Below are 26,526 nucleotides of genomic sequence, written 5' to 3'. Positions count from 1 at the left end.
GAGCATCTGAATTCCTAGAAGTGTGAACTTCGGGCATGGCACTCAAGGCTCTTGGAAATCTAGCCCAACTTACCTTTACCTTTGCGTTCCCATCGACTGCAACACACCCCAAACCCCAGCCACACTCTTTTGTCTCCCTCTGCTTTTGCACATACTGTTCCTGCTGCCAGAAATGCCCTTCCTCCACCTCTCCATTCACAGGACCACATAGCCCCCAAAGCCAAGTTAGAGGCTCCTTTATCTGACAGCCTTCCCTGATTGCCGCTGGGTTTTACGAGACCCTACTGCTGTTCCACGGTCATCTTTGTTTCAGTCTTTGGCTTCGGGCTTTAGCCAGAAAACCCTTCAAAGGCTTAAAGTGTGATTTATTCTTCTACGTGTCCATTTTCCCTTTTAATCTTGGTTCTTGCCCCCACCATGCCCCTGGCGTGTGGTCCCAGGATGCACGTGAATGGATTCAGATCAGAGTTCTTTGAGGGTCTCCCAGCAAACATGTCCCTCTGGTTACCTCGTGGATCATGTGGAGAGCTATCCCAGGGACCCCCACCATGGGTGTCTGGGTATCTGGGCACAAAAACATCCTTTCTTATAGATCTCCTTTCTCTCATTTTTTCGGGGAATAAAGAGGGGAACTGAACGTTATTCTGCAGAGCACAGCTGTGCTCCAGGATTCGGCTGGAACATGTTTTTCCCCTTTTAAAGCCAAAGTCATCACTGTTATCTCAAGGCTGTGCCCCTGAAGCAGGCAACACACATCAAGAGAGTCACTGAGATAATGTGAGGCCGAACAGGGACACAATTAAATAATTGGACCCCACAGGGAAACTAGCTATTTCTTCTTCAAGCATCTTTCAGGCCTTTTGCTTCGGTAAGAGTGGAAGGTCTCCGAGATGTGCTAGGAGGTCACTCATTTCTCTGGAATTCCTAGAACCCAGCTTGAATGTGACAAGCCACAATGCCACTGTTTCACGCCTGTGGGATTCACCTTTCCAGCTGTGGTTCTCTCTGAGGCTAACAATACCGGTTGTAAGGGGACGGCCCAGTTTCCCAGCAAAACTGAAGCAGTTTAGACTACGTGTTGGTGGAGAAAATGTCAAGCAGGTGGACATCTAGGTTGTATGTGGAACCAGCTACAATCTTGAGGTGCTGAATGGCTGACATTTGGAAACATGCCTCCCATGGGCTATCCACTCCTCTGAAAAGGACTCCCTGGCCTCCCCCTGTGGGGCTCTCTCCCCCAGGAGGTACCTTGCCCTTGGACAAGGCTGAGAAACAGTCTTGTTTATTGAGGCAGTGAGGAGTGTTCCTGGCAGTTTGGGTCCTGAGCTTGCAGGAATGGCTTGATCAAGGTGCTCTCACAGAAAACCACCCCACTTTGAACCACTTTGCTGAAAGTGTAGATGCTCCTTGGGAGGCTAATTTCTCCTTTTAGAGCCCAAGTCCTGGTTGTGTGGCTTGTCCACCCTTCTCCCATCTCGGAGTCTGGACACGCTTACCCCTCTGGGAACCACCCCACCAAGCTCGTCTGCCTTGTTGAAATTAGACCCTGGAGAGGTCCCGCTCCCCCATGTCCTTTCTGTTCTCTGCCAAGAACTGGACTCATGGTGGATCATGGAGGGAGGCAGTGGCTAAGGCCCCTTAGGGCTCCTCCTCCCGGGGGAGAGACTGAGGGGGGCTCTGGTCACTGCAAGCCACGGATGGCAGCAAAAACACAAGGCCATGGAAACAGGCCCAGAGCCAACACAGCTGCACCAGGGCACAGAGAACGAGAGACAAAAAGAGAGAGAGAGAGAGAGAGAGAAAACTTTACCGTGTACTGCTCCTGGTGAGGTGGCGTCGGAGGGAGAGACAGATCGTAAGCGGCCTCAGAAGAAAGAACACAGAACACACACACACACACACACACACACACCTGAGTGCCCCCTGCCCCGCCTGGGCACCAGGAGGGGCAGCCTCAGGCTTGCAGCTCTGGCCGACATCCATCCTTCCATCTGGAAGCCCCCCGTTTGGTCCCCTGCCCTCTGCAGGCTCTTGGCAGCACCAAGAAAGCCAAATTTCCAAGTAGCAGCACAACCAGAAAGTTGTCAGTGACCAAAGGCGAATTTGTGAAGGTCACTGCCAAGAGCTAGAGAAACCCCTTTTCTCCAGAGGTTCTGGGGCTGGAAGGTCTTAGAATGGCTTGGAAGTTGTGAGCTTTGGAGGCAGGCAGGGGCACCGGGGTTTGAATCCCAGCTCTGCCCCTAATTGTCATCCTCATCTGTAAAACAGACCTTGGAGATTCTGACGCTTGACACATGGTAGCTACAGCCTTGGCTTTACCCCCTAAGGTATGAAGAAGAGGGAGGTCAGCGAAGAGTTCCAATTTAGGGTGTGGTTAGAGGCAGCTCTTGGCAGTCCTGAGATAATGCTCTCAGCATCTGGCTCAGCCCTCGCACAGCTCATCTTTGGAATCAGGCTCGGTCTCATGACAACTCTCCAACCATGGCTGGAGGTCAAGGCCGGAGGAACCCAACTGTCATCAGAAACCTGGCTGCCAGGCAGGTCTTCTCCGGAACTTCCTACTTGCTGCCTCTTTCAAAGTTAGTGATATTTCTTTCTTTTCAATATTTTATTCAAAGTTAGTGGTATTTCTAAAAACAGAATGGTTTAAATGTCTACAAATATTCTGCTGGATTCCCCACCCTCCACCTTTTAATTTCATCTTCGTGGTTCTCAAAGCTCAATGTATTTAGGACTTATCACATACGTAGAATCATGTAGGTTCTCCTCTGTGGATTATTGACCGATCTTTTAATGACAGTGATTTCTGCCTGACCTGCTGGCTTTAGGTGTAAAATGTGAGCTTTCTGAATGTCACTACGTTTGCCTGCGGGAAGGTGGCACCATCTCGCCTGTTTTCCGGATGAGGAAGCTGAGGCCCAGAGAGGGAGAGTGCCTTGCCCAAGGTCACACAGCTAGGAAGTGGCAGACTGAGATTCAAACCCCAGCTTGTGTATCTTGCACTCAAATCTTCTTTCCCATTTTATCCCACACAAGAAAAATAATGCCTTCGGTGCAGGGGCCGGGTTGAGGATGGGATTAAAAATGTGGCAGCCTGAGGGCTCCTTCTTGGGCTTCCTCGCAGTTCGGCTCCTGAGCATGCAAGAGAGGCTTGATCAAGGCGTTCCGTCAGCTGTACTGGCCTGCCTTCAGGGAGGAGTGGCTGCACCAGATGGATTCTTGGCAGTGAGGGCAGGATCACGACCCGCCAGAGGCTGAGACGTGTCCGTTGGCCACCCCGATGCATGGGCACAGAGCGTGATATCATGTGTATGGCTCATGAGATGGTGTGTTAATGGTGCTCGCGTGGACATGGCACACAGTCGGCGGAAGGAGCAGGACACACACACACACACAGATTCGGGTGAAGTGCAGGAGGGGTGGAAACTGTCAGCAGAGCTTCGACACATCCCTTGGAGGACCACAGGGATAGTTTTCCTACATCCGAGACGGGGCCACGATCACAGCACTGTGGCAGAATCCTTGCCTCCACCCCAAAAGGCCAGAACAGCAAGATTCCTTTCAACGAAGAAGGGAGCAGCCTCATGCCCCCTTCCGCCCAGCTTTCGAGGAACCCGGGCTGGCTAAGCTGTCAAGTGTCCTTCTGCTGATTAGTGAAAGCTTCCACGTTCACGGCTGGGAGATGGGCAGCAACCTTGAATCCTGTCGGTCAAGCCTCACCTTAGTGATCCTGCCAGACTCGCCTCTGGGCCTCAGTTTCCTCATCTACAGAAAGGGACCAACGAGACAACTTCCCACAGGAGGTTGCTGGTGGGGATTAAATATATGGAAGCTGTGACTGTTACTACCCAGTCAAGTTTTTCGGCTTTATGGGGAAACTGAGGCACAGAGCCGCTAAGGTACGTGCATATAAGAGACAAACCAGATAGACTTGCAGGAGCCTCTTTCTAAAGCAATAACACTAATCTAACACCCTTCGGGGTTCTCAGCCCTGTCTATGAGGAGATGGGCACAGGACTGATAAATCGAGCTAAAGGACCAGAAAGGAAAGAAGCAAAGGACTCTGGGGTTGGGCACTCAGGCCGAGACCCTCAGAGAATCCCCCACTCCTGCCAAAGCGACATCCATGTAGTAACAAGAAAAGACAGTAAGTAAAGTCCTTATAGGGCGAGAAATGTTCTCAGGCAAAAGAGGCCAGAAACCTGCAGCCAGGGGGTGGGATCCTGAGACATTTTTGGGGAGAAAAGTAACAGCCTGAGGGCTCCTTCTCTGGCTTTTGGGCAGATTTAGCCCTGGGCATGCAGGAGCGGCTTGATCAAGGTGCCTGGCCAGTTGTGCCAAGACTGCAGCCCTGCCTTGGAAGAGAGTTGGCAGCACCAGATGGATTTTTTGCAACAAGGGAGGGAGGATGTGGCAGGGGGAGCCTCAGGTTCTACTTCTCCTATCCCTATGATCATCATATAAAGGCACCCTCATGGCTGTCAGCTCTTCTAAAACCACTTGAGAGCTGCTAGCACTTGTCAGGATCCCACTAGCAAAATCTCCCCCACCCCCCACCCAGTTCCTGTGAGATCTACAAGCCCACTGAGGCTTAGAGGATGTCCTTAAATCCCAATCCAGACTTTTTCCTTGCATAGGAATTAAAAAAAAAAAACAAAAACCCAAAACATTCAAAACAGGGATTTTCAAGGTCATGGGCTGGCTGGCTTTATGCCTGTAGCAACTTCATAGAAGCAGTTTAAAAGACTGACTACAAATATGCTGCCAAATTTCCGTGAGTTGTAGGCTCATTTTGAATGCCCTTGTATAACTTCATATATAAAATGAAAATTAAAAAAAAAAAAATCAGCTCCCTCTAGCAGATTCTTTTGCAACACAAAGAATCATTCTGCTGATAGATTTTTGGTGGAAAAATAATTTTGCTTTTGCAAAGTGTTTGCTTAAAGTAGAACCTAATTGTAGCTCCAGGGATCCTAGAAACAGCATATTATAAACTATAGCTCATTATAGCAAAAGTTCTCTGGTTGAAAGCCCCAAGTCTTTGGACCGCCACCCCTTCTCCAAATTGTGAGGTCAAATTGGGGGACAGAGGTGAGGCAGGGCAACAGTGGGGGCCCCCTCCTTGTCACTGAAGCATGTTCGCTCCGACAGAGGTCTGGGAGGAAAGTGCCAGGGCCAAGGGTGAGCTGATGGGCCTCGGTCATCCCTTCTTTTGTTCTACACCCAGTGGTGGCCACGGAGGTAAAAACCCACCACCCCAGGCACAGCGGGCAAAGGAGTGGTTGTGTGTGGACGGATGGATGTGGCTGTCAGGGTCCCCCTGACCCGTCACCTCCTGAGCTCTAGGAGACTTGGGGGGCTGCTGGGAGGACATCGTCTTGGAAGGCCCAAGGCAGTATGAGCTTGCCCTCCCTTGTTGCAGAGACCGTCCCTGGTCAGAACATGGGGGGCCTGAGTCTCCTGATGCCAGAGCGCATGGGGAAGTGCCCTCTTTCTCTAGGCCCCGCAGGTTAGGTAGATGGTCAGGCCCACAGGGCCAGGATCAGAGGAGGGAGAGAGAGAAAGAGGGAGAGCGGGGAGAGCAGAGAGGATATGAACCAGATAGAGGGACAGAGACAGAGAGAGACACACACACGTGCTGGGGCGGGCTGGGTGGGCAAGGAGAAACAGAGAGACACAGAAGGTGATAAACAGAAAAGAGAAAATGCGGGGTTGGGGGAAAAGGAGGGAGACACACAGAAAGAGAGAGGGAAGGAGGGAGGGGAGAAACAGAGGAGGAGAAAGAGCCGAGAGGCTGTCAGAGGGAAGAAGAGAAAAAAGGGGAAAGAGAAAGAAGGAGAAAGAAACAGGAACAAGGGAGGGAAGGGAATTTGGGACGGAAACAGAGACAGACAGCACGTAGATAATTTCCACAGGGGATGGATTCACTCCAGGCTGAGGGTGGTAAAGCGTTTCGGCTCTTCAGAGTTGAAATTTTCTCAGGACCTAGCATGGTGCCTACCAGACACCTTGTAGGAGTTGCTCAAATAGCTGATGGAGGGAGGGAGGAGCATATTTCATGACATTCTCATATACACTTTAAAAATCTTTTTGGAAGAAACTGGTGCTATCTTGGTAGGAAACAAATTGTAACTTATTTGTATTTGACATTTCTCTGAATTCCAAGGAGGCTGATTTTTTAATTTTTATTTTTATTAGTTGTCAGCATTCTGCAAAATTTCGTTTACATCCCTTGTCCATTTATCTAATGAGTTTCATGTTTCTTATTGATTTGTAATTGCTTTTTATATATGAAAGCCAACAATTCTTTGTCTTATTTGTGGCAATCTTTCTCCTCTAATTCACTGTGCACTTTACTTATTTTATTTTTTTGAAACTTCAGAATATGTTAATAACATTGCCAAAAAATTTTTTTTACAATGTTTTCCATTGCTCTAATACTTAAATAAATACTCAATCATTTAAAAAAGGGTAAGAGAGAGGGAGCGGGAGGAGGAAGGAGTGAGGAAGAAGGAGAAAGAAAGGAGACAAGGTAGAAGGAGAGCAGACATAGAAAGAGGAAAAGAAAGTAGAAGGTAAAGGGAAAGGGGGGGTGGGAAGTCTGGCCAGAGTCAGAAATACAATCAGCCTCCTGACCCTCATGGTACCTCTCCACCAGCTTGGAGGCATCCAGAACCCTGGAGCTTTCTGGCTGTTCTGACACAACTTGACCTCATTGTGTTCCCAGAGAAGATCCGAGAGTGGCCCATGTTAGTCCTTAAATTGGAAATGAGCCACCACTCTGGCCTCCTGACAAACCAAGTCTTTGTTATTTGGTTGGGGGGCCATTCAAGAACCCCTGAAGATCTACTGAGAAGGAAGCTAGGGGGTAGAGGCACAAAGGAAACTTCTGATTTCTCACTATGGGGGTGAGGTGGGTCAGAGTCCCTGAGACTTTCCTTTCCGGGAATGATCCACGGTGGTGGGCACAGACAGGGTCCCCAAGATTTGTTTCTGGATTAGGAGCTGGTTAGGTCTTCTCAACCTGCTTCAAACATCTATATCTTGAGGAATGTACTGCTGAGTTTGCTATCAAGGCCCTAAGATCTAGTGGCTGCCCAGCCCTTGGGTACTATCTTGAAATGCTGTCCAGAACTTAGGTGCCATCTTGGAACGGGTCCCCACAATTTGGGTGCCATCTTGGACAGAATGGCTGCTCAGCCCTTGGGTGCCATTCTGGAATGGCTCCCCACAACCCAGGTGCCATCTTGGACTTGCACAATGATGCATGGCTTTTCAGGAGGCAGAGAGTCCTAGGACTGCCAGAAGTAAAAGACACACAAAGGGAGTCACAGGTCTGCAACTACAGGGCCTTCAGGCACAGGGTGGGGGTCTGAATTCTCATGCACATTCATTTCCTGGTTTTCTTTTTAGGGGGCTCTCAGAGAGACAGTGGTTGGGGTGCAGCTTGTAGAGCAGAAGGAAGATGAGATGTCCCGGCGGGGCTATTCTAGTGAAAGCAGCAGAGCAAGGGGTCAGTGAGGCAGCTGTATGAGGAGGTAGAAGGTGGGGTCCCTTCTCCTTCTTCCTCCACAGTGGACGTCATGCAAAAGCCAGTCGAAGCTCTTCCTGGAGGCATGCGGATGTCTCCCACCTTCCAGAGCCCACTCTCCCCATCTCTACGCCCTGAGAACACATTCCCTGATCCAGTGGGCAGCCCCACGCAGGGGGCGGGGGACAAAGAGGCAAGTAGAAGCCTCAGGAGGAGACTTACGTGAAGGCAAAGGCCACCAGGGCCCCACTGACCACTATGAAGTCGAGAATGTTCCAGAGGTCACGGAAGTAGGCACCCTGGTGCAGGACGAGCCCCAGGTCGATCATCTAGGGTCGAGAAGAGATGGTGCTCAGACCCCTCATCCCACCTTGGGGATCGACACCCACCTTTCCAGTCTCTGGGGGGGGGAGGGACACCAAGAGGGGACATGGTGAGGGATGGGACTGTAGCCGGAGGTCCTGGAGGAGTCCTGGGGAGTACCTCCCCACCTCCTGAGAGGCAGTTCTGACTTGCTGGTTCTTAGGTCCAAACCTCGGGGTCCCCCTTGACTCCTCTTTGTCTCATTCCCCACATGGAATCCATCGGCAAACCTTCCAAAAATCTGTCCACCTTCTCCAAAACCACCCTTCTCCAACGCCCCCCATCATCCTCTGCCTGGACCAGTACGATCGCCACCCACTCCTAGTTCTCTTGGCTCCCACCCGCCCTGCCCCTCCCTCAAGTCTGTCCTCCCCGAGGCCAGAGGGTGCCCGTGGGAATGGGCATGAGTCAAGCCACTCCTCTGCTCAGAACCTTCCATGGCTCCCACCTCACCTGGGGCAAAAGTCAAAGTCCTCCCTGTGGCCCACAAGGCCCTGCAGGATCTGTCCCTGTCACTTCCCTGCTCTCATCTCCCTGCCCTGGTTTCCCCGTTCTCCTCATTCACTCCTTCCAGTCCTTGCTGCAGCTCCAACACACCAAGCATTTCTAATCCCCCGGGCACGACACTTGTGCCAGGATGGCATTCTTGAGGGTGAAGATTCCCTTGGATCCCTGGCTCTCTCAGCACTCACCTTGATCACCATCTCAAAGGTAAAGACGCCTGTAAAAACGTAGTCAAAATATCGCAGCACCTGTAGGGGATAAAAGCAAGGGGGCAGCAGATCACTGGCTTGCTCCAGCAGAGTCCGCATGAACCTAGTGATTGCCCACTGGGGTGTGTGGTCTCCAGCAAAGTCCCCGAGAAACACACTTCCCCAAACAGAGAAAACACGGCTGCCACATACAGTTGGGCAGGATGTGCACTGCCCAAGGGCCCCTCCCATCCTGTCTGAGAGTACAGATTTGTACGTTGTGTATGAAACTGTCCAGCAGATGGCAGCAAAATCCTAACAAAATCACTCAGGACGGTCGGCTTCTTTCTTATTTGCCCAAAGCTCAAATATAAAGTAAAGGTGGTCTTGGGGAAGTTCGGGGAGGACTGCATCCCTGTTGGCGATGAGTCTGACCTCCCAATGCCCTTGACCTGTTGGGCCTCCTAGGTGAGAAATCAGAGGGTCTCCTAAACAGGACCAACCGGCTAAGTCAGACCCTGGGGGTCAAACTCATCACTGTGGTCTCCCACCCAGCTCTGCGGCCACATCCTCACCATGGTGGGGTGGTTCTCCCCGCGCCCCCCGCCTTACACGGGGCCAGGGCCGGGTGGTTTCTGCCTGGATGAGCACCAGTCTGCAGCCCGGCCCCTCCCAGGCCACGTCATGGCACGTCTCTGGTGTGACCTTCGTGTGAGGATGTGATGGCACAGTGTCGGGCAGGTGGCGAATGCAGGGGGCGGACTCAATCAGATTCACGTTAGAAAAGAGCTGATATTTACTGAGCCCCACCACCAGGGGGCGCCAGTGAGCACCTGAGCCGGGTTCGGGACCTTCTCTGCTCTAGAATCCTCTGTGGCTCTGATCCCACTTGACGTAAAAGCCATAGTCCTCTTGTGGCCCCCGCCCCCACCCCCAAGGCCCCGAGCACTCTGCCAGGTCATCTCTATGACCTCACCTCCTCTCACTCCCCCTTGCTCTCTCTGCTCCTGCCACCCTGTCTTCACCTCAGGGCCTTTGCACAGGAGGCTACTTCTGCCTGGAATGCTCCTCCCCACATCCCACCAGATTCCCTCTCTCTCCTCCTTTATGGCTTGGCTCATATATCACTTTCTCAGTGCCGCCTTCCCCTGCCCCTGTTTCAATTCTACTTCCTGGTGCTTGTGACTTCCCTTACCAAGTCTACCACCCACCCTTGCAAATTATTTGTTATAATTTGTTAAGAGTTATTAGTAATCTCATTAGTGACCTGCCCGACGTCAGCCCCATGAAGGCATGGATGTTTGTAGCATCTCCGGCTCAATATCCAGGCCCAAGCATACAGCTGGCACTCAAGAAATGTTAGTTGAGTGAATGCATGAGTAGCTGGAACTGTACTGGGTCCTGTGGGCAGTGGGCTCTGTGATCTGTGTGGTCGCAACTCACATTCCCGTTATGTGTGGTGCAAGAAGGGCCAGCACGGACCAGAGTGGCCAGGATGGCTGGCTTCCTGAGGTGGGGCGACAGGTGCCAAGGGGCTGGAAGTATCTGGGTGCAGAGGAAGCATTTCAGGTGCACTGGGTGGAGGGTCCAGCATGGCCCAGGACCTGGTGCTCTGTGAGCTCTGGGAAGGCAGCGACCATCTCATACCCTGTCAGTCCTTGATGCTTAGCTCTGTGCTTGGCACATGCTGGTTGCTCACTTAGTAATAACTAAACACAGCAATGAATGAAAAGCCGAGAGGAGAAACCTGAAGGCAGGGAGTGGGGGAAGGGCAGGCCAGGTGGTCAGGGAATCTCATTCTGGAGAACTGAAGGAATTAGATCAGGCAAGAGGAAATCAAGAGACCAACAAATTAGGTTTGACTGTATCGAATATGGAGATCCTCTGACCTCTACGCATGACAATTTCCTGTGGCTCGGTTTAATCCAACAATGTTCTCAGACTCGTTTTTGCCGGGGAAATGCAGATCGGAGTTGCAGAAAGATTCCGCTCCATACCCACCAGGTCTGCCAAGCGTGAGAGTCTCCAGCACCAAGTGTTGACAAGCCCGTGGGGCAGTGGGAGACCCCTACACTGCTCACACCAGCGTCATTGCATCATCCCGCAAACACCTGGCCGCATCTAGCAAGCCTGACCGCGTGCAAATTCTCTGATCCAGAAACTTCGTTTATGGTTTTCTACCCTGGAGAAAATCATGCCCACGCATCCCCTCAGCCTGGGCACCGCAGCGCCACCCCCACCAGCCAGCGACTGAGCCTTCTCCCACCTCCTAGAGTCGGCAGGGGGTTTGCTGACCCCTCTCGGGCCGCCCCTTCCCGGGCCTAGCTCCCTGCTGTCCCTGGGATAGAGCGGGCAGCAGGAGATACCAGAGCACAGCCCCAGCCCTGCCCTGGTACAAGTTTCTTCTGGGAGCCTTGTTCTAATTATTTCCTTCCGACTCCCCCATCGGGTCCCCAGGGGCCCTGCCAGGCCTGCAGAGGAAGGGAAAGTGCAAGGTAAGCTGCTGTCGGGCATGCTTGATTTATGGGGCTTGGCAGCCTCGCCAGGCTCCTAACCTATTTAGCGAGGGTGGCAGGGCCCGGCTCCCAGCGGACAATGTCCCTTTGGCTCTGGGCAGGGGGGGCAGCGATGGGGGGCAGGAAGGAGCTGGGCCAGGGGCTGCTGTTGCCAGTCCAGAATCTGCCACGCCCTCGTCTGTCCCCGCTCTCAACCACAGGCACACATTCATTCTCACTTGGCAGGACTCAAGGGGAGCCGTGCACACAGTAGGTGCTCAATAAACAGAGACGGTTGAAGGAAGCAGCGGGAGCCCTAGGGGCGGCAGAGTTGGAATTGTGCTGTGTGATCTTGATCGGGTCACTTAGCCTTCCTGAGCCTCAGTTTCCCCATCTGTCACACGTGGGCATACCTGGGAGAGCTTACATGCCAAGTGCCTGGGGTTGTGCCTGGAATACAGCAAGCACTCAATTAACAGGATCCACTCACAGACCCTGGACCCCTAAAGGGAGAGCTTTTTAGCTCTCCAGAAAGCTCAAAGTGTAGGCTGGGTTCCTGAGTCAAAACAGTCCTTTCTTTCGAAGCTCATGTCCAAACCCAGAAGTCTGGTTGGTGAGACCTGGCTGCCGAGGGGATTGGCTATGGGGCCCCGTGCCTGAGTCCTTCCTACCTGCCGTGCACAGCGTGCGTCCCTGCATATAATGCCAGCCTCACTCCCTCTCCCAGGGATTCCAGCAATTTCTAGCCCCACCCGTTGGAGGCCACCTTTTCCCCTGCCAAGTGCACAGAGCCATTGCCTCCTCAAGGAACAGCCTGCCCCCAAGCACATCAGAACTTCCCCTCCCAACCAGCGGCTGTGCTGTGCCCAGGGCTGTGCCCAGGGCGTACCCCTGACATGCCTTCCACCATGGCAGTCAGCTTTTAGGGTGCAGGACAAAGGAGCCCGTAACAGAGGAGCCGGCCAGGAAGGGGCCTGTGGGGCGGGACTCACATTGTTTCGTGGTGCGTTGGGCTGCACGGGGTCCTCAGCCGCCAGGGCAATGCTGCTCATGGCGATGACCATGAGGATGCACATCTCAAAGTAGCGCAGATTCAGGATGTAATGGCACAGGCGGCGCAGGCTGTTGGGGACAGGTGGGTGTGCAGAGGTCCACTGAGACCGCGGGCTCACAAACGCTTTCCTTCTGTGATCTCCTTATGTCACCTACCACTCCCCGAGACCTCTAAGGCCCAAGGTCCCATGCCCAACAAAGTATCAAGATCCTCCATCTGGGGGCCCTCATGGGGGTCATGGAACCCCAAGAAGGTAGGGGGGCCCTCAGCCAGAGAAGATATTCACAGGCCCTGTTGTTAAGTTTCCTATCACTTCCAAACAACCCTCTTGGAAAATCGTGATTCCCAGACTGAGTTGAAGAAATATTATCCCTGACTCTGTAGGAGACGACAAGCTCTTCTTTTTTTTTTTTTTAATTAATTGAGTGACCTTAGGCAAGTTACTTATCCCCTCTGTGCCTCAGTGCTTTCCTCCATGAAATGGCCATAATCACGGTGCCTACCTTACAAGAATGTGAAGATCAAAAATGTTAAATATGCCTGGCACATAGTAGGGGCTCCAGAAAGTTACTGAAGTTATAAATTGCAGGCCTTAGCAGAGCCTTTGATGTGGTAATGGGATAGTACATAAGTACCTAACCTCTTAAGTGGAGCTAATAGTATTTATGAACATGTCATAAAGTTGTGTGGATGGCAACAAGGCTGAGTGGTTAAGAACAGGGATGCTGGCATCGGTCTGTTTGGGCTCTCCCACTTGCCTGCTGTATGACCTTGGACAGGTAACTTCACCTCTCTGGGCCTCAGTTTCTTCATCTGTTAAATGGGCACAAGCATAGTACCAATCTCATAGGGTTATTATGAGAATTTTTTTTTTTTTTTTAATTTGTAAAGCACTCACAACAGTGCCTGGCACTAAATACCACATAAATGTTTTCCTAGTAAAACCAAATAAAAAAGGAAGTGCATAAGAGACTCAAGAGTCTCAAGAGGAAGGTTATAGAAAGTAGTTACCGCCCAGTTTCTCTGACATGATTTTCCTTTGTCAGGAAGCATTTTGAGGGACCAGGGATTCAAGAAATATCCTTTGGAAAAATGCAATCCTTAAAGAAGCCACGGTGAGACACATGTAATAAATTTCTCTCTTAAATAATCTATCCTCCTCAAGGATGCCCAAGACAAAGGGCTATGGAACTCAGAGACCATCTGCCTAGAATCCAAATCCTTGTGGAGCAGAGGTTAGGAGCAAGAGCTCAGGGACCAGGGCCGCCATGTATGATTGTATAGGTTGCACACTGCATAAGGCAACCATTTCTTAGGGGTGCCTCTCACATTACAGATGGTGTAGATTTGAATATTTATGATAATGATTTCTAGCTGATGGCCAGAAGGGGTCTTTCCCCCCGAAATCAGTACTTTATGATAAATTTCTCTCTTACAGGACTTAAGAAAAGGGCATCATTTTTTTCATTTGCTCAAAAATCCCCTATGGCCTAATGGTGATCTTGGAGGCCACTCTCCCCGTTACCCTCTGTGTGGGCCTGCCCTCTGGCTTGACTTCCACCAACCCAGTGGGAGCCCCAGGCCCCCTGCCCTGGCCACAGGCCATACTCACGGGTTGGTCGTAGAGAGGATAAACATGGAGCTGTAGGGAGGCATGGGCTTGGGGCCGTCTTCCCCAGGGTCGTCTTCCTCCTCTTCCTTCTTCTCTTCTTCCTTTTTTGGCAGTGGGTCTGGGTTGGCGTTTTTGTTCACTGTGGGGACAAGAACCGACACAGGGCTCCCTCCGTGATTTCCCATAAGCCTCTGGGCTCCCGTCTGCTCCCCAGAGCAGACAATAAGCAGCTGACGTTTATAAAGTGCCTACAATGCGCCAGGCACCACATTAGGCCATTTAGTACTCACATGACCCTGTGAGGTTGGTACTTTATGATCTCTACTTTACAGAGGATGAAACTAGCACAGAGAGGTGAAGCGACTTGCCTAAGGTCACACGGCTGGGATGTGGCAATGCTGGGATTTGAACCTGGTCCCAGAGTGCCTGCTCTCAACCACTCGATAGCCTTGAGTCTGGTGGGATGTTCACAGGATGTTAACACAAACCTGCCCCCATCCCGCTGGATCTTCATACCATCACTTGGAGGCAGGTAGCATGAGGCCCGATAGACCCACTTCACAGATGGTAATACTAAGCTCTCCCTTTGTCAAACTACAGGGTCTCCCCCCATGAATACCTCTCTCTTGATGGCAAGGGCCACTACCCTTCCAAGCATTGATTCTGCAGCCTAACCTTGCTATGTGTCTGTGGGCAGGCTGAGTTTCTCTGAGCCTCAGTATTTTCATCTATAAAATGGGCACAATGACAAGACCCACCTTACAGAACTGTGGTGAGTGTTTATCAAGCAGACTCACGGGAATCTCCTGCATAGAGCCGGCGCTAAAGAAACCGGGCTTTTGTTACCATCTTCAGGAATAACTAGCTCGGTGGGCCACTTCTAAATTCTCACTGCTTCTCTGACCCCAATCTTACATGGTGGGGGGCTTGGAGGGAGGTCACAAACTGCCAATCCCTCAAGGGCCTAGACCTGCGCTGTCCAACACTTGAACAGTGGCTATTCCAAACCTCGATACGTTGTACGTGTAAAATACACCGAATTTCTAAGACACAGTACAAGACAAAGAACATAAAGTAGCTGTTTAATAACGTTAAAAATGTTGATTACACCTTGAAATGGTAGCATTTTGGATACAAATAAATAACACCTTGGGTTAAATGTGATTAAAGTTCATTTCACCTATTTCTTTTCTTTTTTTTTTTTTAAGGGGGGAGTGCAGAGAGGAGAGAGAATCCTAAGCGGGCTCCACTCCCAGGGCAGAGCCTGATGCGGGGCTCGATCTCACCACCCTGAGATCATGACCTGAGCTGAAATCAAGAGTCAGACGCTTAACTGACTGAGCCACCCAGGTGCCCCTCTTTTCTTAAATCACTCCTTCCTTCCTCCTTCTCTCCTTTTTTTCTTTCAATATGGCTACTGGAAAGTTTAAAACTACACACGTGGCCCATCTCGCATTTCTTTCGGACAGCGCTGGTCTGGGGAATCATCTGATGCCTCCTCGATTTCCATTAAAAGATCCACTGCTTGTCAAACACAGTGGCTTCCTGGCTTCCCTATGGGAATCTGGGATGCAGGCAATATCACTAAACCTCCTGAGGGGCCACGTGCCAGGCACTGCGGCATATTTTCTCATTTAACCCTCCCAGCAGTCCCATGGGGCAGGAAACCACATCTATACCCATTTTGAGAGGAAGAAACTGAGGCCAGAGAGAGGTAGGGTCACTGTCAAGGGTCACCCAGCCAAGCCTGCAAGGATTGGGTCCAGGCAGCCCTGCTCACCCCGCTGGCCCCAGGGATACCGGGTGCCCCGCCTGGCGGCAGGGGTGGTGGGGGTCTCACCTTGGACGACGGTGTGGTTGATGGGGGGCGGGCAGGCCGGGGGGATGTCCACCGTGGTGTGGTCGGGTTTCCTGGCAGTCTTTGCTGAGTTGGTCTGGGTGCTGCTGGGGTTGGTGACGATAAGGCTGTTTTCGGGGGTCTTGGGGGGGCCTGGGTCGGACGGGTCCCCCGGGTTGTTGGGCGTCCGGCGGCTGGCGGCGTTCTGGGGGTTGGTGGCTGCGGCAGGTGGGGCCAGTGCCGGGCCGGGGTCGGCGCTGTTCCCGGTCCTGGCGGGGCTCTGGGGCAGGCCGGGGCGGCCGAGGCTGTCGTGGGTGCCGGCCGACCCCGAGGTGGCCAGCTTGTTGTTCCTCATGTTGTCGATGTCCTCAGCCAGCGGCGGCTCTTGGCGGCCCAGGTCCTGCTGGATTGGCCGGGTGGTCGACAGGTTGGGGCCTGACACGGGGACCCCGGGGCCCTGGTTCTCTCTGCGGAAGGCAGGCCAATGAGAAAGGACCCATAACTGAGTTAGAATAACAGATCGAACGTTCTGGACCCTGCCTTGGCTTCCGCCCTTCAAAAGGGCACGCTTGGACCCGGAGAGGCCACGTCCCAGAGCTCCCCAGGGCCTGGCACAAGAGGGCCCCGGCTGACTCCTGCTCAGAGATCACCACCCCATGTAAGTGTAATGGCCCGGCCCCCTGGGTTTCAGTGTGGTGCTTCTCCTGCTGTTTCCCAGGGGACAAGGCTACTCCCATGGGGAGAAACCCGAGGGTAAAAGAACTTTCTGCCAGAGCCTACCTTCCTCCACCCCGAAGCTCCCTGCCTCTGCCTACAGGCCCCCCGGGAGCTCTTGGGCAGGACTGGGGCTCACAGTGTTTTCAGGGGTGCTGAAGCAGACATGGGGCCACCATCTCTTTAGGGGTAGAACTGCCTCATGGCTTAGCGTGCCTGAGGTATTTATGTCCTCTCCCAACATTCCAGTTAGGGGGAGCACGCAGAACATGCAAGTAAACATAATAAATAATAATAAACATAATAACAGCTAATGCTTCAGTAACAAAGCTCTCAGTGCTGTTCTAAGCACTCGGCTTATAATAACCCCTTCATCCCCAGCCCCATGAGGAGCAATTACTAGCCCCGTTTTCCAGATGAGGACACTGAAGCTCAGAGAGGTGAAGTCTCTTATCTAAGGCCACGCAGCTGGCAAATGAACATGATAATTTTTCACGGGGATACAAGTGTGATGAGCATTCCAGGCAGAAGGAACAGCCAGTGCAAAGGTCCTGAAACGGGGACAAGCTTGTTGAGTTTCAGGAGGCTGGTGTGGCTGGAGGTGGAGAGTGGGGGAGACAAGCTGGGTAGGAGTTTGGTGCCTCAGCTACTCAAATGGTTAACACCATGCAGATGGACAGGAGAAGAAGAGTCTGAGTGTTCGGTGCAATTGGAGGGGAGAGAAAAATGTTAAGGGTCCTGGCTGGGCTTTTTCTACCCCAATGTCCTTTGGGACATTAGCTCTTCGACGCAAGTGGTTAATTTTTGTCTTTCTTGTTCACTTCTGTGATTCCAGTGCCCCGAACAGGGCCTGACACACGGCAGAAGCTGTGGCCCCAGTGAGGGTGGCTGGGCTCTGGAGCCTGTCTGGTGCCTCCCGGCTGCACGTCCGTCCTCAGCTGGCCTCGGCTCTGCCTGCCTGCACCAAGCGGACCTGGCTCCCAGTCAGCTCCTGAGAGTTTGGTCCCCAAGTTTGCTCTGTTTGCTTTCAGATGCCTCTTTAAACCCTCGGTCCTCAGATGAGGGGCCTCATCCTTCCCTAGTTCCTGGGTGCTGTCCCCGGCAAGTCTGTTCCCTGGAAACCCTAGGATATTTGTGGTTTATAATCTCAACGACATCTCTCCCTGGAGGGCTTTGCAATCCGAAACTTATCTCTCGGGCTCTTCTTAAAGGCAACCCCAATTCTGCTTCCTCTGTCCTCCACTTCTGCTCATAATAGCTCACATGTACTGAGCACCTGCTGTGGGCCAGGCTACACACACCAGCTCTTCCAGTCCTTAGAATCATTGTGGGAAGTGGGCAGTACCGTTAGTCCCATTATGCAGATGAGGAAACTGAGTCCTGGAGAAGCCAAGTCATAGCAGAAGACGATTTTCTCAGGTTGCACACGTTCATTGACCCCCTGGGAGATCAGGCGCAATCACATGCATCAAAGCCCAAGCCCAATCTGGAACCCTAAACCCACCTAACACTTCCTCGTTTCAATTTTGCATTTTAACTCGCCAAAGTCCACAGTGTTTTTAGGAAGCAGAAGAGAGACGAGGTAATTTATTTTCAGACTTGCCTCTCTGAGGCTGCATGGGGCAAAGGACAGGCCCAGCACTTTCTCACTTCTCAGTCACATGAGTGGACCAGACTGACCTGACTTTGAGTCTCAGCAAAGCCCCTCACTAGCTGTGTGACCCTCTGTAGTTTGATTAACTTCTCTGAGCCCCAAGTCCCTTGTCTTTAAATTGGGGCTAGAGTAGCAGAACCTTCCCTATAACTTGGAGACTACAGTGGGGATCCTGGAACTGAGTTGCTACATAACCACCGGCAAGTTACTCAGCCTTGCTCCTCATCTGTCACAAAGGCGTGGTAACCTCCTTGGGTCCCTGTGAGGATCAGGTGTAATAATGACTCCCGGGCCCAGAACCCGATGGAATCTTCCCTGCCTGGTTTAGAACCTTCTTGGGACCAGTGACCCTTTATCCTTCCCAGCGTCTCCCTTTTGGAATAGGACTCTCTACCCTGTGCCTCTCCCACCCCTGTATTCTGGGGGCAGAGAATTTGTTTTCTAGTTCATGTCTACAGATGGGAGGGGATTTGGCCTCCAAATGGATCATACCCAGAGTCCCACCCATACCCAACTTAGATGATGAGATGTAGGATTTCTGAGCTGATGCTGTAACAGGCTAAGACTTCTGGGGATGTTGGGATGGGTGAGTGTATTCTGCACGTGAAATGGACATATATCTTGGGGGGGAGGAGCCAGAGGGCAGACTATAATGGGCAGAATGGTGGCCCCTCAAAAGATACGTCCACCTGGAAACCGGGAATGTGGCCTTATTTGGAGAAAGGGCCTTTGCAGATGTAATTAGGTTAAGGATCGTGAGATGAGGTGCGCCTAGGTGGCTCAGGTCATGATCCCAGGGTCCTGGGATCGAGCCCCGAGTTGGGCTCCCTGCTAGTGGGAAATCTGTTTCTCCCTCTGCCCCTCTCCTCCCCCCTGCTTGTGCTCTCTCCTCTCTCTCAAATAAATAAATAAAAATCTTAAAAAAAAAAGGATTGTGAGATGAGGTCATCCCAGATCAGAGTGGGCCCTGAATGCAATGACCAGTCCTCAGAAGAGAAGGAGAGAGGACACAGAGGGGGAGGGGTGCAAAGCTGGAGGCAGAGTGTGCAGTGATGCATCTATCGGCCCAGGAGGACTGAGCCCCCAGGACTGCCAAGCGCCCTGGGAACCTCGTACGGTGCCTGGACAGCGAGCGTCAGCTGTAATGGTACGAATAAATAAAGTCCACACCTGAATTTTCCCAATGTCTGACACAGCCCACAAATAGGTTCCTAATTCGAACCCACTCCTGGTCCTTCGTGGGAAGTTGTCCATGAGATGAAAATCTGGCTGGCACTGTCTCCTCATTGTTCGTACAGATTTTTTTTTTTTTTTTTTTTTTTAAGAGAGAGTTATCCCTAGCACAAAGCAGGTTCGGGTAAATTACTATTTCAAAGAGAACCTAGATCCTTCGGCCACCACGTAAAGAGGTTATACTAAAGAATACAGCAGCTGAGACCGTGGCACACCTCACGGGGATGTCAGCCTTGCGCCCAGGACAGAGAGCACCTTGGCTCCCTCTGCCGGCTCTGTCTGCTGCAGAGTCGGACCAAACTCAGCCTGCAGAGGCCTCACATCAAGTCTCCAGGAGGCTTCACTGCCAAGCGTCTCCAAGGAGAACTCAAAAGGGGTAGAAAACTTTGAAGTCAGGCCCCTTCCCCCTTCCCTCTTGGGGATGTGCATCATCTGCCCAGAATAGGCAGCTGGTTGCATAACCCTGTCCTGCACCGCATCCCTCTGCCAGCTAATCACTTCAGCATCCTTCTGCCAAGGGCTATGGACACCTTGCCCGGGGCGTGCTCAGGCCCCCAGGTGCAGAGGATGGTCCTGCTTCCTGGTGCCACCATGTCCTAAGGACCTATGTGTATTACCTCGTTTAATCCCCGCAGCCACCACCACTGGAGGTGGGATTAGGATCAGGCCCATTTTACAGATGAGGAAACTGAGGCCCGGAGAGGCAAAGGCCATTGCCAGGTGTCACCCAGCTGGGAAAGGGCTGGGCTGGACTCTGGTCCTACACATTCTAAGGCAGGATAGACTCTATGAGGCTCAGAGGTCCAGGATCTCCTCTTGCTCTTTCTGGGGAGTGGGTTTCGTGGTGATGGCAGCAGTTGGAACTAGGGCGCAGAGAACCCAGAGGTTAATGCCGGGGTGGTGCAGGTCTTGGCAAGAGCTGCCCCTACTCAGCCATGTCCAGCAGGAGGCACTGCCCGGGTACGGGGAGTGGCAGCTGCTCTGGGACCCGCAGCATTTTCCTGGGAGGCGGGGAGATCTCTACCTTTGCTCTGGTCGCCCTGGGGTGCCACTGGGCTCAGCCACCCGGGGTGGGGGATCTGGGGTCAGTGGCTGCTGAACGATGTAGAATGAATGAAATAGAATGTGCTTCCATCCACTTTTCACTGGGGTGAGCTTGTGAGAGCCTCGGGGGGCCATTTAAAGCTGGGGAGGAGACAAAGGTGTAATTGGGGGAAAGGCAGAGGAAACGGAAAGAGAGCAATTATATATATATATATATATATATATATATATATATATATAATCAATGTTCTGGCGAATGAAAAACACAGTGCGGGTCTGGGAAAAGGCTCTAAGCAATGACAAAAAGGAAAAATGCTGGTGGCAGACCCCTTAGGCAGGGCAACTGGCTTGTCACCATAGAGACCTGAAATGTCTTTTTAGTATATTATATTCGTGAATAAAGTTTTCTCTTGGCTATTTTTTTTTAAAGCAGATGAATGCCTCGTCTTGGATTTTTTTTTTCTCTAGAAGTGTCTGAATCCTCGTGTTTTATTTCCAACGAGCATTAGAACATTTTCATAAGCCAGGAGAATAAAGCCTCCCTTGGCCAGGGCATCTGGTGCGTCCATTACCAAGGGAATAGCAGAGCCCTCCTGGTGCAGGTCTGGGGGTGGCCGTGGGGAGGGGGGGCAGGGGCCACCTGTGGGATTCGGGAAAGCTGCATTCTTATCACACTGCTGCTATCAGCCGGCTGCCCTTGGAGAAAATCCCTTCCTCCTCTGGGCCTCAGTTTCCCCATCTGTGAAAGAAAGGAGCTGGAGTGGTCACTCTAAAGGCTATGGATTTAAAGTTGTTTTTTTTTATGTCTGTCGATGAGAAAAAAAAAAATTTTTTTTAGAGAGGGAGGGAGAGAGGTGGGGGTGGGACAGAGGGAGAGAGAGAATCTCGAGCAGACTCTATGCTGAGCGGAGAGCCTGACACGGGGCTTGATCTCACGACCTCGAGATCATGACCTGAGCCGAAAACAAGAGCTGGACGCTTAACCCACTGAGCCATCCTGGTGCTTCTATGAGAGAATCTTAACAGTGTGAGTGATAATAATAATAGTAATAGCTAATACTTCCTGAAAGCTTGCTGTTACCATTACTACACATAGTTAGCATATATTGAGTACGTAGTAATAATCTTCACAGTGATAACAGTTAACATTCACCGAGTACTTTTATACGCCAGGCATGATTCAAAGCACTTTACATACATTAACTCAGTTGAACCTTCCGCTTACCCTAGGCGGTAGGTACCACTCTCATCCCCACTTTACAGATGAGCCAACAGAGGTGCACAGAGGGGAAGGGACACACTACAAGGCACACAGGCGAGAGGTGACCGGCAGGAGTGTGACCTCCGGCTCCAGAGTTCTTGCCCTTCACCACCAGGCTGTGCTGACATTCCGTCCCTGTCACTCGGCCTCCTTCAATCACAGGAGTCATGTAACAACAAGGATGACAATAATAGCAATACTAGCAGTAGTGAGAAGAACAGCGCTGGTGAATCACGGGTCCTTAATTATCGAGTCATGTTCTAAGCACTGTATTCCACCTAAACATCCTTTCTGTGGCTTCTCCTTGCCCTTAGAGGATTCAAGGTCCTGCTGACCCATCACTGTCCCTTCCATTTCTTTGTCTGCCACTCTCTCCTCACCCTCCAAACTGCAAACCGGCCTCCTTCCGATCTACCTCAGGGCCTTTGCACATGCTGTTCTTAGCCTAGAACACTCTACTCCCTTTTCAGATTGTTCCTTTTGGGACCCTGCCCTGGGCACAGGGGGAGGGAGAGAGAGAATCTTGAGCAGACTCCTCACTGAGCAGAGAGCCTGATGTGGGGCTCGATCTCACAACCCTGAGATCATGACCTGAGCTGAAACCAAGAGTTGGACACTTAACGGACTGAGCCACCCAGACACCCCTTGTATGTTTTAAATACACACCCCATTTTCCCAGAATGCAACTACTAGGCACATTAAAGGAAGACTAGACTCTATTTTGTAAGGAACTTCGGCAAGAGGTGTTCTCCAGTTTGGAAAATCTCAACACTGGTGGCAACTCCCTCGTGTCACCTGAGTTGCCCCACCTGAAGCCAGCCAGCATCGGGAGCTGTCCCATTCACGGTGCCTCTGCACAAAGGGCCCTGCGTCACTTCACTCTGCCCTCTAGACCCTCCTTACTCAAAGTGTGGTCCCCGGACCAGCATCAGTCTCACCTGGGAGCTCCTGAGAAATGCAGAATCTCAAGCTGCACCCGAGACCCACTGATTTAGAATCTGTATTTTAATGAGGTCCCTGGGGATTCACGTACACATTCAATTTTGGTAAGTGCTGGCCTAGTGCCTATGTCATGTCATATAGCAGAGCCACTTAAACACGTCATTAAGAAATCAAGATGATGCCCTCGTGGCGATATAAACAAAGACTAACAGGACGTCATTGAATATAAGAACAATGTCTGTTTCAACACGGTTGGGCTCCTATACCTAGAATTACTACAGGACTGTTGCAAAATATTAAGAAAACAAGGATGCTGTTTCCTACTGGGTAGGGCGCTGCCCTGGAAGAAGCCTCCAAAAGCCTCAGCCCTGCTCTCAATTCAATTCTGAGGGCCTCCAGTGGCTTTTCAAATCCCTCAGGAACAGCCCTCAGGTAAAAAAGATGGTTGACTCATTAACAGCTAAAAACGGTCTACATTTACCAAGCACTTCGGTGTCCTCGGCTCTTCTCCGGGCCTTTTGCTGGAATCATCTCTTTGAATTCCAGCAATGACCCAGTTTGATCCCCCCATCTCTACTATACAGACTGCGAAAACTGAGGCCCAGAGATGTGAAGTCACTTGCCCAAGGTCACACAGCAAGTACATGGAAGAGCTGAAGAATTCGGTGGGGGGGTGGGGGTGGGGAGCAGGGATTTCTCACAGCTTTTCCCTGAGACGCGCAAGGGCGAGATGGTGAGCCTGCAGCCTCTGGCGGCCAGCGCAGACGGACGGCCTAGGTTCAGGGCACTTCGTACCCGGGCGGCCCTGGGCCAGCCGCTCCGCGCCGCGGTTCCCCATCCGTGACGGTGGGGTCTGCCGCAGAAGGCTGAGACGCTCAGCAGGTGCGGGCTACCCCGCAGGCGCCACGTTGGCGCTTAGCATTATTAGCGCTCTTGTCACCGGCCACAGCCTAGAGACCCTCCTCCCCCACCCCTCCCCTCCCCCCTCCCCCCTCCCCCCTCCCCCCCACTTACTTCCTCCTCCGGTGCCGGCGCTCCCTGTCCTCCCTCCGCGCGTCCGCCTCGTACGTGGCCGGGGGGCCGTGCCGGTGCCGCCGCCTCCGCTCGCCGCCGTCGGGCCCGTCGCCGTCGCCGTCGCCGCCCCGCGCCGGCCGGCTGCCCTCGCGGTGCCGGGGCCTCCGCTCGGCCTTGTCCTCCGCGCCGTCGTCGGCCGGCCTGCGGTGGACGCGGTGGCGGCGCGGCTCCCCGTCGGCGCCCGTGCGGGGCGAGCTGCTCCGGCTCTCCCTGCTGCCGCCCTGGCGGTGCGCGTGCCTGCGGTGGGGGTCCCCGGCCTTGCCCCGCTCGGCCTCGCCCTCCCAGAAGCCCGGCTGCTCCAGGCTGCCCTCGCGGGCGGGGTGGTCCGACTCGCGGCCGTAAGGGCCCTCGCGGCTCAGCTCGGCCTCGGGGCTGCCCGCCCAGGGCCTGCGGGGGTCCAGGCCCGCCGAGCCGCTGGGGTCGCGGGCCCGGTCGTGGTAGCGGGCCTGTTTCCTGAGCAAGTCCTCGGCCCGCTGCTGGCCGAGGCGCTGGTCCACCGTGGGCTCGGCCGCCCGGCTCTTGTTGGTGTTGTTGTTGCGGTTCTCCTGGGGGTCGACCACCAGCGGCCGGTCCAGGTGGGTCTTCATGTCCGGCCGCAGGTGCCGGGCGTAGGCGGCCTTCCAGCGCTCGTCCGGGTCCATCTCGTTGTACAGGGCCTCCCGGCTGGCCAGCAAGTTCTGCTTCCGCATCTCGCTCGTGCGCTGCTCCCACACCGACTTGGTGGGCTTCTGGTTCTTCTGTTGCTCCTTCCTGCAAGGGGAGGGTGCAGGGCTCAGAGCCCCCCCCCCCCCCCCCGGGGGGCACTGTGGCCTGCTCAGGGCGCTCCGACTAACGGGAGTCTCAGCCTAGGGGGCATCTCAACCCAGGTGGTCTTGGTCCAGGGCACATGGAAGCTCAGAAGGGTATCTTGGCCTGGCTTGGGTATCTCCGCCCAACCAGGTGTCTCAGCCTGTGCAGAAAACTTAACTTGGCTGGACATCCTGGCCTAGCAAGTGCCTTGGCCCAGGTGGGTGTCTCAATCCAGTGAGGTGTCTCAGTCTGACTGCATATTTTGTCTAATGGCGGAGGTCTCAGCCCAGATGGGCGTCCCTGTTGTCTTCTCTACTCTTTGCATATTGTAGCACATGACCCCCTGGGGGATGTAGCCTTGACCTTCAAACTATTTTAACCTCTGAGACAGCCAGTCATAATGAACATTGGCCTGGAGCAGGTTCTGGAATCGTCCACGGTGCCTGCATGAGCCTTCAGTTCTGGGTCACGGGAGGTCTGGGTGGTCCCAGGGAGAGCCGGGGTGGGTGCTTGGGAGTCTGGGGGGGCAGCGCCTCTTTATCCACGGTTGCCTGTTTACCCACAGGGCCGCTGCTGGCGTGTTGGCCAGGTGGAGCCCAGCCCGGAGGATAGACTTTTCCAGGATTTCTGTGTGCATTGATAGTTTTATACAGATCATCACCTTCCACAGACTGTCAGATTATGTGTTTTCCTGGGCTCCCCTTTCACAGCCACCTCCTTCCACTTTGGCAAAGAAAGCCCCCTCCCCACTGTCACGTGATGCGCTGCCTCACAGTGTGCAAAATCCCTGGGACATCCGACGCAGACACCATTCCGAATATCAGTGTCAACGAATGTCCCTTTAATCAAGACACCTCAGCTCCCACCACCTCACCACCTCTGCTTCACCAGCAAACTCTGTCTGCTCTATCTTTATGATCTGTCTAGAATTCAGCTACATCCATCACCCTACTCCAGTCCCACTGTCTCTTTTGCATGGACCAGTGTAGTTTTTCTCCAGCCTGGTCCCCTGACTTCCACCCTTGCTCCCCACAGTCTGTTCCCCGGACAGCTACCAGAGGGCCATGAACACCCGAGTCAGGTCTTGTCCTTCCTGTGCTCAAGAACCCTCCATAGCTTCCACCTGACTCAGAGCAAATGTCTGAGTCCCGCCCATGACCCACAAGATCTGTTTGTCACCTGTCTGTCTTCACTTCCTCCCGCTCTCCTCCCTCCCTTCCTCTATTTCAGTCACAATGGCCTCCTTCATGTTCCCTAAACACAGCAGGCACATTCCTGCCTCAGGGCCTTGGTATACGCTGTTCCTGCTGCCTGGTATGCTCTTCCCTCAGATCCCCCCATGGCTCCTCCCTCACCTCCTTCAGGTCTTATCATAACCTTCTCAGTAAGGCCATCCCTGACAACTTTATTTAAAAGCCCAACTCTCTCCAGCTCTAGCTCTTCGTACACTCCTTAGCCTCTTCTTAATCCTGCATCCCTAGCAGCTAGAACAGGGCTGGGCACACAGGAGGTGCTTATTAACTATTTATCAAGTAAAAGGTGGTGGGAGAGCAGAAGTACTTCATCCTAAAGCTCAACTCTCTTCGGGACTGCTTCCTGCCCCCAGATAGTTGCCGGAGAGGGGGTACAGGCTGAGGAGCAATCTGGAGTTGGGAGCACTTACACGGCGATGGACATGTTGGCCGCTGACAGAGGACTCACTTCTGCCACCTCCTTGGCTTTCTGTAGAGCGAGTTTCTGGTTGGCTGCTTCTTCTTCTTCTTGCTCATCCTAAAAGACACATGGGAGTCCCCCGTTCACAAAACATGGAGTAGGCCTTGGAGGCTCACCTTGGACCCTATTGCTAATAAGGGGCAACATGGGGAATATTCATAAGCACCTGTGTGGCCTGGGTGTTGACCGACCAGAGCCGAGGCCTGCAGGTGGGAACAGGTGCCCAATGTCGGTCAAGTGCACTGCTACCCCCTTTATATGCAGCCTCGATATCCAGCTCACTATTAACCCTATTTTAGCACACAGCCAGAAAGAAAACAAAAGGAAAAAAAAAGACTCTCTTCCTCTCCCACAGTGGAGATTTGTCTGCGCCCTGTCTCAATGAGCTGGAAATCAATGCAGGGATTTTCCTCTCACTTCACCTTCTGGGTTGTGCTCTCTGAACCAAGACTTTTCAAAAACACTGACTAGCCCCCACGTGCAGAAGAAAAAAAAAACTGGCGTCCCCTGGCCCATCC

General features: G+C 52.8%; 1 protein-coding gene across 1 annotated transcript in view; it reads right to left on the bottom strand.

The window, feature by feature from the left end:
* Nucleotides 1-26,526, bottom strand: part of CACNA1A (calcium voltage-gated channel subunit alpha1 A) — a 287,170-nt gene that overhangs the window by 48,531 nt on the left and 212,113 nt on the right. The window contains 7 exon segments of the mRNA XM_064569987.1: nucleotides 7,754-7,860; nucleotides 8,587-8,646; nucleotides 12,074-12,203; nucleotides 13,748-13,886; nucleotides 15,588-16,051; nucleotides 23,447-24,256; nucleotides 25,959-26,065. Coding sequence (XP_064426057.1) covers nucleotides 7,754-7,860; nucleotides 8,587-8,646; nucleotides 12,074-12,203; nucleotides 13,748-13,886; nucleotides 15,588-16,051; nucleotides 23,447-24,256; nucleotides 25,959-26,065 — 1,817 coding nt within the window.

Source organism: Mirounga angustirostris, unplaced genomic scaffold, assembly GCF_029215605.1.
Source record: "Mirounga angustirostris isolate CCGP_5_RB_7025 unplaced genomic scaffold, mMirAng1.0.hap1 SCAF_1, whole genome shotgun sequence".
Lineage (NCBI taxonomy): Eukaryota > Metazoa > Chordata > Mammalia > Carnivora > Phocidae > Mirounga > Mirounga angustirostris.
The sequence above is the reverse complement of the archived record's forward strand: the minus strand, read 5'-3'. Positions and strand labels throughout refer to the sequence as shown.